At 37.3% G+C, this 12708-nt stretch overlaps 1 protein-coding gene across 1 annotated transcript; it reads left to right on the top strand.

Moving 5' to 3' along the window:
- Positions 1-3153: 3153 nt before the first annotated feature.
- Positions 3154-9425, top strand: LOC137811060 (AT-rich interactive domain-containing protein 6-like). Its single transcript, XM_068612638.1, has 13 exons — positions 3154-3404; positions 3715-4570; positions 4679-4718; positions 5818-5870; positions 6401-6446; positions 6991-7083; positions 7325-7432; positions 7540-7591; positions 7681-7762; positions 7959-8025; positions 8105-8155; positions 8585-8677; positions 9052-9425. Exons 2-13 carry the CDS (start codon positions 3753-3755, stop codon positions 9151-9153), a joined length of 1605 nt encoding a protein of 534 aa, XP_068468739.1. The 5' UTR covers positions 3154-3404; positions 3715-3752; the 3' UTR covers positions 9154-9425.
- Positions 9426-12708: the final 3283 nt, after the last annotated feature.

Below are 12708 nucleotides of genomic sequence, written 5' to 3'. Positions count from 1 at the left end.
GTTAGTGTGACATTAAATTTAAATTAATTGAAATTATGATAATAGACTGTTTTACTAATAGAAGATGAAGTCGTGCGAATGTTGGACGATTTTGATGAATATGTTAATGCAACAAAAATTTAATTACTTTTATGTGAATTCGTGGGAGGAAAATTTAATTACTTTTTAATGATACAATCTTCTCCACCCTTGTGATATTATGGCGGTCACCATCTTCACTACCCCATACGCCTCTGGTCTCTTAAACTTCAAAAATATTGCAATTGCAGTCATCGACCTCTTTTTCCCTAAAATGGTGTTAGAAATCTCTTGAGAACACGAACAAACTTCCCTTCATGTTTCTCTTTCATGCCTTTGTTATCTCCGCATCACTCATTAGAGATGTGGCAGTCCACGATCCGTTGAAAAAAATGCGAGGTGAATTGTTTATTTCAACCTATTGGCCCGCTTAGACTCGCCTTGCATAATCCGCAGTCTGCATGGGTCAAGTGCGGGACAGAGCGGATTGACTTGCATAATCCGCATAATTTTAAATTTCAAAGCAAGGAAAATTTCAACTGCATAACATTTTTCCTTCAAATTGAGATCAATGTACTCATAATTACCATCTGTTCATCTTCCGTTTTTCTCCCACTTAGATTTGCAAAGTCCTACAAAGGGAGCGTATAATTCATGAAGGTAACATAATTTCACTTAAACATGATGTCATGTTCATTAGTGTGATAAAATTCACGAAAGTCATCTAATATTGGCATGACTTTATGTTCAAATAGTACAACTATTTGAGCTTACCACAATTTTAGTTAATTTCAGTTGGGTGAAGTTGTGATACGTTGGCACGACTTACCTATATATGTAATAAAAAAAATTATCCATTTTTGTAATATATCACTTAAATTACATCAAAAACGTAAATTTTCCACAACTTTGTACCCTTTCTTCATTGCACATGAAAAACTTTTAAAAAAAAATGTTTCCTTTTCAAAGTGGGAATAATCCTAACATGCATTTACAAAGGAGAAAAAAATTGATAATAGAAAATGAAGCTAAAATTGACAAATCCATCTCAGTACTGCTATATTTTGATGGCATGAGCTTCTCTTGTGTTTTCGCTTCTCCTAGACTGTAATATGTAAGGATACCATTGAAGAGAGGTTACATGACTTTCTAACTGCACAAATTGGAAGTTGTAGTGTCGAGTTATTGAGAAACTAAGACTACATTCATCATTTCGCCATCTCGATCTTATGTGTTATCAAGATCTTAACAGCATAATTAATAAATGTATAACAATAAACAACATGTAAAGTCATTATTAAAGGCTCTTAGTCTAGGTGAGTTTAAGTTAATCATTGGCACATGCAAGAGTTCAATATAATCAGTATAAATAGGTGAATACCCTAAAGTTGAAAGGTAGTGAATCTTTAACTTGTGACTCATACATTATTTACTTGGACCAACTGATTTGAGCATCGAAGTATAATCACGAGTACCCTTGCCACAAACTTGAAGACCGAGAGACAAAGAGTCAAAGACCGAGAGGTCGAGAACTTGAAGACCGAAGATCCGAGAATATGGACGTCACATGTAAGAAATATTCGGTTTTACAAAACTTTTTGGTGTCCACCATGGGGCTAAAGAATACCTTATAAGGAGAACTCGTGGCAACTACACGAAAATGACAAGAAACAACAAATATACTCCAAAAGTTGAGAACCACTAGGAAGATCACATGGTGATATGCTGGAACTAAAAGAAAGGAATTAGAGACCTTTAAGAGAAAGTACACGAAAGAGATGGACGCTCTCAGAGCTGAAAATGCCCTCATGAGACAAAAGCTAGAAAGCAGTGGCACGAATGTTCATGCGGAATTGGATATTCCTTACATGTAATGTCCTTGTTCTCGGATCTTCAGTTTCTCAATCTTTGGGTTCTTAGTCTTTTGATTTTCAGGTTTGTGGTAGGGGTACCTACGATTATACTTTGACGCTCAAGCCGGTTATTGTTTCGTGTAAAGGATGTATATATGAGTAAGAAGTTAGAAAATCATTACCCTTCAAACTTAGAATGTTAACCTATTTATAGTGGCTATATTCAACTCTTACATGTACGAATAATCAACTTAAGTTCACATAGACCCAAGTGCCTCTATCACAATTTTACATGTTGTTTACTATTCAAGGTTTGTTAAAACATTGCTCTTAGGGACCGATAATGTATATCGGCAAGATGCCAAATGAAGTATTGGCATCTCGATAACTCGATATTACATTGACCCCATACTCAAGCAGGCGAAAAATTTAAACCAAAAAAATAATGAGTATGTCGTTGTGTAATGAAATTATATAATTTCAAGATAATTTTGACTTTGAGATTATATAATTGAATTTTTTTAAAATTATAAAATCTAAAAAAGAACTTTAAATTAAAAAACAAAATAAAAATTTGCATATTTATATTTATAGGATGCAGAAGAAAAGTACGGAGGTAGAGAAAAGAAATAGTGATAAATTTTCTTCTCGCTAGGCCCAAATGCCTTTTCTTCCTGCTATATCGTCTTCCATTTATAAAAAGTGTAAAAGATAAACTTCTTCTTAAAAACTTTCCAAAATTTGCTGTAATCCATATATATTTTTTTCTAAAAAAACTTATTCCCAAAAAAAAAGTTAATTTTGATCATTTAACACTTTCTTTTGGAGGTGCTGGACTAAGTGTTTACGGTAGGGGAAGAAAAGACTCAGGGTATTTCTTTCTGCACCCAAACAAATTTATCCTTACACTCCATCGTTTTCTGAAAATACTATTTTATTCATTTTAAAAATAATTTTTGGATTACTCTTTATGAAATATTCCTACGACATACTTTCTGGAATATATTTTATGAATTCAGATTTATTATTCCAGAAATAAAAAAATATGTTTCATAAAAAGTATTCTAGAATGACTTTTTTAGTTTTTTGGATTTTCTATTCTGGAAATGCCTTTTACTTACATAACACCCCTATTCCAGAATCATCCAAAACTATCAAAGGTAATTTGGGTATTTTAAAGAGTGTAGGGGTGCAGTAAGAAAAATGTAGGGATACATGATCTTTGGGCTGAAAGAAATAAGATACGAACTAAATGCTAGGCCCAAAATTCTGAGATCGTTTCAGAGTCCTGACAGCAACGACGTCGTATGGTCAACCCCTGTAGTTGCGCGGCGCGTGGCGCGTGCACCCAAGCACGCATCAAACTCTGCCGCTTCAACCAGCAATTGGTGTTGGGATGAAAATTCCTGTAAACCGCAGAGAAGAGGACAAACAATTAGGGTTTTTCAAATTCATCTAACCTCCGTTTTCTATTTTAGTTTTTTTTTTTTCTGCTCACGCTGTTCCCTTGCCCTTCAATTGCAATTTGTACAGGTAATGCTACATAGTCTTCCTTCCATTTTTTTGTTGTCTTACTTCGAATTGATTTATTCTGTTTTCCTAAATGCCTGCAAAGAATTTCGTTAGCAAAATTTTCAGTTTTGTGAATTTCATAAGCGCATAGTTCTGTGGCGCCTTTTTCATCTTTTAATGGCGGTAATTCAACCATGATTGTCTGCACTCAGTAGGATTTAATTTTTTTTTCTCTCTCCTTATTTTCAAAATTTCCCTTCTGTGTATTTTGGTTGCTTTTGTTTTGAGTGTGAGCTTTATTTTTTGAAATCACTGTCATGGGTTGGTGTAGGAGGTTGCTGTGTTCTCATGCACGATTAAAATTGGCAAATGAGTGATGCAAAAGAACACGAAGAGGCTGGCCAGGGCAAGCCCTCGGTCGTGGAAGAGAACAAGCTGTTGGTTGATACAAAGGATCGAGTTCAGCCTGAAGCTGTCTCTGCTCCTGTTCCAGTAGAGGAAACGTCAAACCTTGTTGAAAATGGGTTAAATCATGCTGAGAATGGGTCAAATCTTGCTGAAAATAAGAAGGAAGAGCCACTTGCTGAACATAAAAATGTGCAACTTGAGGTTGTTTCAGAAGGAATTCCACAAGAGGATGTTCAAAGTACACTTCACTCTGTCCCAGCAGAGGCTCATACTCAGGTTTTGAATACGACTGAGTGTGAAGAAGCTTCTAAAGCGAAGGGGGAAGCTGAAGAATTTCCCACAATTAATAAAAAGGTTGAGAATAGTGATGATATTTGTCGGAATAGTATTGATGATGTTGAAATGGCTGTGGAAGTGAAGCCTGAAGGCTGTGGAGTGGTTGACAGTAAAACTTGCGACAATGGTGACCCAATGCCTGCAAGTCATAATGAACCTGCTATATCACAACCTGCTCCTACTGATACAAACACTGAATTTGTGAATGTATTAGAAGTTGAGAATAAGGCTGATGAAAAGCAAGCTACCGATCCTGCTGATAATGGGAATTCAAACTCAAAGCACTTGTTTTTCTTGGATGCTGACCATTCCTATGATGGTAACGAGTCAGGAACCGAGGAGGACCAGTCAGCATTTATGAAGGAGCTTGAAAACTTCTTTAGGGAGAGGAGCTTGGAATTCAAACATCCTAAGTTTTATGGAGAAGGACTAAATTGCCTTAAGTGAGTTATTCATGTTTATTTAAACTTCTTATCATTAAATATGACATAAATACACTAGTCCATAGTATGATCACTTTGAAATAATGCTTACTTGTGGGTTAATATTAGGTTGTGGAGAGCTGTAACGAGATTGGGTGGCTATGATAAGGTATTCATTTTTTTATTCCCTGTTGGATCTCTTACACAGTAGAAGTTCATTGCAATTTCACATGGAGGTTGCTGGTTTAGCTTGTTGACAGTCTTTGAGCTGTCTAGCTAGCATGTATTTATTGCAATTGAAAAACTGGCTGAGTTGTTGTTCGTTCGATATATCTCAAAGTGTATTTACAGAATACACATCCCTATTCTACGGAAGTCAACTATATAATCAATCTGACAACCAATGCCTTGAGTCTAATTAATTAATTCCTAACAGAATATGGCAAAAAAACCATCTAAATAAGGAAAAGTAATATTAACAGGCTGTACATGTTAACTATTCTTCACACCAGTACATGTCATACTCTGTTATCATTCTGTAGGTATTTTATTCTGCTAGTGTATAGTATGAAAACAAACATGTTAGAGATATGATTTGAATACATTAAATTGGGAGATCTGATATGATTTGATAGGGAAATATCTTACCTAATATTTTTCATTTTTAGATATTGATTTTGTTTCTTATTGTTAGATATTTTCTTCACTATAAATAAGAATGCTTGTGTATAATTATATTCCTTCTCAGTTTCTCTTTTCTCAACATTGTACCAGAGAGTACTATCATATCATCCATGACCTGTTTTTGTCACTAATCCTGTCAACTGAACATAATTCAAAATATACTTAGAACATCTTTGAGATTTAAGATTCCTAGTATCCTAATTGTATTGATGATATGATAGCATTCCTAACATAGAAATCCTAGATGATGTAGTTTCTTAGTGGTGTGAAGATACCAGCTTTCCAAATACTCAATTAATAATCCTGTAATCTGGTTTTGTTTAATTAATTTACAAATGAATAGTTTGTCATGATGCACCTAACACTTTGTAAATCTGGCTACTATTTTAGTTATACAATTTGTTTAATTTTCTTCAGTTGTTCAATAGATGCCCTGTACTTTTACAATTGGATGAGCAAAATTGAAGGAGTTGTCTTTTGAGCCAAATTAACTTCGGTTACACTCTAAGCAATTAGTTTGTTTATTTATCTCTTGTTTTGATGTTTCCAAGACATACACCTAACTGCCTTATATTTATAAATAGGTGACTTCATGTAAGTTATGGCGGCAAGTGGGAGAGTCTTTCAAACCTCCGAAGTAAGGATTGACATGCACTTTCAATATCTTTATCTTGTTTATGGCTCTGAAATCAAAGTCTTCTTCTATATGTATTTTTTGTATTTGTCTTCAGTGTAGATTTTATCTGTCTTCTGTTTATTTTTCTAAGTGTAGCCACACTGGAAGTATAGTATATATTGGAAAGGGTGTTGAGAGAAATTGAAGTGTTTTTTAAAGTTCTAAGTTTTGATGGGAAACAAGGAGTGCTGGATGCATCTATTGAACTGTGAATGGTTGACTTAAGAAATCATATTAGCTTAATTTTGAACCAGCTGTTTTCATTATTTAAGACATGGTTTTCTTGTGGTCTTCCAATATTTCCTCATTGTTTTGGCTTTTCCCCAGATCCTACCCAACTGCCCTTCTTTTTCAATTTTCTTTTCCTTTTCATTGGGTGGCTGGGGGTTGGGGAGGTTTTCAGAAAATAATTTGAGCCGTCTGAATGGAATTATTATAGATATTATAATGTATAATATATTAACACAGTGCAATGTTCTCAAACTATGCAGGACATGCACCACAGTCTCATGGACCTTCCGGGGATTTTATGAGAAGGTGATTCTACGTATATTAGTTATACTTCAGTTTCTCCTTTTTTATTAATTTGCTTTCACTGATTCTACATGGTTTATATATGTGCTTGGTTGATGTTCCTTTAAGGCTTATAAGTAGTCTTTTTATTTGTCCTTGAAGATTGACATTGATGTAGGTAATAAGCATACCTGAATTGCTTTTACAATTTGTTTACATTGTTATCATTCTCTTTCTGGCTGTTACAATGATGATATTCATGCTATGACCCTATCAATGAAGATTTCACACCATTTACATAGTTTCCTTGTGCCAAAATTTTCTCTTGACTCAGTACTTCTCAGTGACATGGGATACATTTCATATTTGTTTGCTTTCTCACAGTTAGCTATAAATACCTGACCATGCTTGTTTTAGAGGTTAAAATGAGATAAATGCTTATTTCATTAGTATTTTTTCTATTTGCTAATGTATGAAAATTGATCAGATATTGTGCTTTCAGAACTATGCAGCTGTTATCCATGCTATTTAACCCTTCATTCATGCTGTTTGTGATATCCTACCCCAGGCACTTCTTGATTATGAAAGACATAAAATAAAAGGTGGTGAGCTAAATGTGCCGATTTCTTCTCTCCCAGAGCCTATAAATATTGAAAATCAGGTAATTTGTAATTTATACCTTAGCTTTCTATTGCATGAGCAAATATAAGGCCCATTCTCATAAAATTCCCCGATATGAGAACGGGAATTATTGGAAAACCTCATTTGACATCGGCATAGTTTCATTGATTTTCTGCATTTGGATTTTGTTTATTTTGTACTATTGCTCTCTGTCAATATTCCTGTGATGTGACTCTTAGCTTGTGTCTTGCAACTTTTTTTTAAATGATGGGCAAATTTAGGCTTCAGCATCAGGTAGAGCCCGGAGAGATGCTGCAGCACGGGCTATGCAGGGTTGGCACTCACAACGTCTCCTAGGGAATGGTGAAGTCAGTGACCCCATTATTAAGGTCTGGAGAATTTTGAATTATTGTTTTTTGTTCTGTGAATTCTTTTTTATCGTCTGTTACTCTGTTTTGATCTCCATATAATTGTTTAATACTTCTCTTTTTCTTAGGATAGGAATTCCGTGTCTGTGCAAAAGCGTGAAAAGCAGCTTAAAAGCATCAGTATGTCTTTCATCCTATTGCTTCCATTTTTAACAGTATAGCAGGTTTTAAACAATTCTCAGAATTCGATTATCTCCATATTGTCTCAGATTTGCACAAACGTAAAAAACCATCTTCACCTTACATGGATAATGCAGTCAAAGCTGCACGCAGTAAACCTTCTAAACCACAGTTAAGACCGGTTACTTCATTTTCAATCTCTTTTCTTGTGTGTTCTGTGTACTTAATTATTGTTTATATATTTGTTTAATTAATTAGTGAAACGTTTTGCCAACCAGTTTCTTTACTTAAAATTAGGAGGTGTTTACTTTGGGACTTTGGTTTATCTGCTGACTTTCTCACCTTTGTTGATTTGTGTGGCTGCTAGATTGGACACTACTGTGATTGATATAGGACCTCCTGCTGACTGGGTAAAAGTCAATGTACAAAAAACTGTAAGTTCTGCATCTTGTGATCATATAGCCTATAAGCCATGTATGTAATACTGATTTCAATGGAAACTCTTCTGTGCAGAAAGATTGTTTTGAGGTATATGCTTTAGTTCCTGGCCTTCTGCGGGAAGAGGTATGCATTCTGGTGTCATATTTCTTTTGTCTGTACTAATCTGTGTTATTATAAAAAATTAAGCATATTGTTTTTTCTATTCCTCCCCTTTCCTTTGAGAGGAAGTTACAATATGGGAGGCACACCAAATTCATTAGTCAGTGCGAATTTCAGCATATATTAGGACAAGTTTACCTGTTGAATATTCTGGAATATTCCCCTTCAACCTTGAGCTTTGAAAAAAAAAGGTTCTTTACTTCAAATTGTTCCATATCCAGCCTATCAGTAGTTCATGAGCTAACTCAGGACACTTAATAGATTATCGGTTTTAGTTGTAATCTCCAGAAATAGGTATTTCATAAAAGCCTCTTCTCTTCAAAAAGAAAGTTACAATACTGAAAAAAATTACGAAAATCTGAAATGGAATTGTGGATGCTTTTTTAAAAACAGGTTCGTGTGCAGTCAGACCCAGCAGGACGCCTAGTCATAAGTGGTGAGCCAGAGCATCCCAACAATCCTTGGGGTGTAACACCTTTCAAAAAGGTATATTTAATTTTTCTTCAACAATGACAAAAAGTGTCTTACTTTGAAAATTTATACACTACTGCTTTTGTTTCAACCTGCAATCTGTGTTTTTACATGTTCTAACAGTCAGCGGTCTGTTCTTGTTGCTATTGTAATCATCATACCAAAACACCGAAGAATATAGAGTGAAACGACCATCCGTGTCTGTATCAAACTATTACATTGCTTCACTAGACTTGCAAGTTTATTTTCTAATATTCCTAGTTGTTAGTAATTGATACGGTTAAAGGCAAAATACAATCCTCATTTAAACCCTTTTTCTTGGGTTTGGAATATTATGTCATGTTACTCTTCCCTCTCACTCTTAACACGAAGAAATTTTATGAATTCAGGTTGTCAGCTTGCCCTCAAGAATTGATCCTCATCAGACGTCGGCGGTGGTGACGCTGCATGGGCAGTTGTTTGTTCGTGTACCATTTGAACAGTCAGAATAGTAGTTGCTTATGGTTTGCTGACTTTCTCTTTGACCAATATATATATATGTAGGATAGCTGACCCGGAAACCATTTAGAAGAATTATTTCTGCCTGTAAAACTCATGCCAATATCTGGCTTAGCGTAGCATTTATTTCATGCCAGTTAAGTTAAAAATCATGTATAACTATTAACCTTGTTAATATGAGTTAGGTAGAATTCTGTATTTGCTGGGGAGGATTAATGTTGTAATATTGTAACGTGGATAGTGAGATTACATTAAACTTTTGACCTTTTTGGTGTCAAAGTGATTAGTGAAGTAAGGATCGCTAGAAAAGTATGAACTAAGATTAAAAGAATATTCTGATCCGTGAAATAAAAAGGAGTCATACTAAACTCATACTAAAGAGATGTTTTGATGGGACATTTATTAAGAGTATAATGAGAATGTATGAACTTGTTTAAGAATTGAAAGTTAATTTTTCAATGATAAATTCAGTTTTGACTACTCGTTCCATTTACTTTCTATCTTTCTTCAAAATATCATTTGTTGTTGCTAGAAAGATAGTGGTTGTCCATAGTAGGTTTTTGTGGGGAGGAAAAGAGAGATAGAGGACGATATACTGGGCAAATGGGCAAAGGTTTGTTTACCGAAGAACCAAAGGGGATTAAATGTTAAGGATATTAATGTTTAATATTATTAGGGTTTTGGGTTTTGAGAACAACGACAATGTTTAACAAAGAACTAAAGAGGATTAAATGTTAAGGATATTAACATGTTCAATCAGACATTTGTTGGGAAAATGGAAGTGAAATTGTAGTGTTTACAGCACAACTACAATTTGTGGTATAATATCTTAAATTCTGTATATAGAGATTAGAGGAAAATGGAGAAAGTACAACAATACAAATATTGTTTAGTTTGCTGGAGAGATTTAAGAAAGTTTTGTGATACCGAAAGTACTTGAAGTTGGATTGAATTAGGATCGCAAAGAAGGGTAAAAAAATGGAAAAAAACACGAGGTTTTGAGAAAAACTAATGGATTGGGAAAAATAAAGTAGTTGATGATATATATAATTGATTATTTTTAATATCAAAATAACATTCACAACTCATTAATAATATGGGGAAATGAAGGAATGATAGATGAGTGTGGAAATATAGATAGAAAAGGAAATTGTTTGAATGGGAAAGAAAGTTGAGAATAAAATATTATTTCTGAATTATTACTAAAATAATGTAGAGAGATGACTCTCAATAGAGGAAAAGAAAGATAAATAATATATTATCAAATTTGTTTATGATTTTGTTCAAGATTTAAGGATAGAGAAAGAACAACAACATCAATATGATGAATTGTAGTGCCTCTTATGTAATGATAGTGAATAATCACTAGAACACCTATTCTACACGTGTATAACATAACTTTGTTTAACATTTTTTCTGGGGTTGGTGGAGTAAAAGTATAAGTGACAAACTTGATGGTTTAATATGGAGTATTTGGAAAGAGAAAAATAATTGTATTTTTAAAGGCAAGATGTCTTATGTTAAAAGAGTAATTCAAAATGTGAAGTTCTTTTGGTATGCATGGAGTAGCGAGTGAATCCTAGTAACAACTCGACTTTTGTTTTATGGGATAACAAACCTCAATGTTGTCTGTGTTGGTATTATTTGGATCTTTTCGCTTTGTAGGGGAATCTTTTGGTTACAATTTATCAAGTTAAGATTGACACTATATAGACTATAACCATTACATAAAAAAAAATCTTATTTGTGGGATGACAATTTAAATGAGTTGGTACCCTTATACTTAAGGTGGGAAAAAATCCAAATTACAAAATTCAATCCATAATTATCCAAATTCATATTAGTTTTGATCCATTTAAATGGATTTATTTCAAATCCAAATCCATATTTTTGGATTTTAAATCCAATCCATTTAATTGGATATGGATGAGATATGGATTGGATACATTTTTGGATTATCCAATTTGTATTTTGGGTTGGATTTTGACTTGGCCCGATCCAGGTTGAGCCAAGACAATTCAAGTGCAGGTTGAGCAAAGTTGACCCAAGTTCACATCGAGCTGAATGGGCCCGGACCAATGTCAAGCCGAGCGGGCCCAGACTGATGTCGAGCCAAGCGGGTCCAAGCCGATGTCGAGCCGAGGGGGCCAGGGCCGATATCTAGTCATTCGAGCTTGGGCCAATGTTGAGTCGTGCGAGCCCGGGCCGATGTCTAGTCGTGCGGGCTCGAGCCGATTTTGAGTCATTCAGGCCCAGGCCGATGTCGAGCCGAGCGAATCCAAATCGATGTCGAAGTGAGCGGGTCTGGTCGATGTCGAGACGATCGGGACCGGACCGCTGTCGAGGCGAGCAGGCCCAGGCCGATTTCGAGGTGAGCGGGCCTGGGCAGATGTCGAGCCGACCGGGCCCAGGCCGATGTCAAGCAAACTGGGCCCGAGTAGATGTCGAGTCGAGCGGTCCTGGGCCGATGTCGAGTCGAGCGGGCCCGGGCCATTGTCGAGTCGGGCGGGCCATTGTCGAGTCGTGCCGATTTCAAGCTGACTGGACCCGGGCCGATGTCGAGTCAACTGGGCTCAGGTCGATGTCAAGTCGAGCGGGTCGGGCAGATGTCGAGACGACTTGGCCTGGGCCGATGTCGAGGCGACCGGGCCCGGGTCGATGTCGAGCCGACCGGGCCCGGACCGATGTCAAGCAAACTGGGTTCGGTTAGATGTCAAGTCGAGCGAGCCCGTGCCATTGTCGAGTCGAGCAGGCCCGGGCCGATTTCGAGTTGAGCGGGCCTGGGCCGATGTCGAGTTAAGTGGGCCCGGACCGATGTCGAGGCGAGCGGTCCCGGGCCGATGTCGAGGCGATCGGGCCCGGGCTGATGTCGAGGAGAGCGGACCCAGGCAGATGTCGAGCCGACCGGGCCCGGGCCGATGTCGAGCCGACCGGGCCCAAACAGATGTCGAGCCAAGCGGGCCCAGGCTGATGATGAGTCGACCGGGCCCGAGCCTTTGTCGAGTCGATCGAATTTGGGCCAATGTCGAGTTGAGTGGGCCCGGGCCGATGTCGAGGCGAGCGGGCCCGGGCCACTGTCGAGCTGACCAGGCTCGGACCGATTTTGAGCCGATCGGGCCGTTGTCGAGCCGATCGGGCTCGTGCCGTTGTCGAGCCGAACGGGCCCGAGCTGATGTTGACGGGCCCGGGCTGATGTCGAGTCGTTCGGCCGAGGCTGATGTCGAGTTGTTTGGGCCTAGGCTGATGTCGAGTCGTTCGGGCCGAGCCGATGTATAGTCGTTCGGGCCCGAGCCGATGTCGAGTCGTCCGGGTCGGGGCCGCTGTTGAGTTGTCTGGGCCCAAGCCTATGTCGAGTCGTCCAGGCCCGGACCGATGTCGAGTCATCTGGGTCGGAGCCGATGTAGAGCCGAGTTGGTCTGTGTTCAGGTTGAGTCAGCTTAGGCCCAGTTTGAGCCAAGTTAGTCTTTATCCATATCAAAATGGATTTAATGTAATTGACAAAGTGGATTTAATATAATTAACAAAATGGATTTAATTTGGATTCAATC

This window comes from Phaseolus vulgaris, chromosome 2, assembly GCF_000499845.2.
Source record: "Phaseolus vulgaris cultivar G19833 chromosome 2, P. vulgaris v2.0, whole genome shotgun sequence".
Lineage (NCBI taxonomy): Eukaryota > Viridiplantae > Streptophyta > Magnoliopsida > Fabales > Fabaceae > Phaseolus > Phaseolus vulgaris.
The sequence above is the reverse complement of the archived record's forward strand: the minus strand, read 5'-3'. Positions and strand labels throughout refer to the sequence as shown.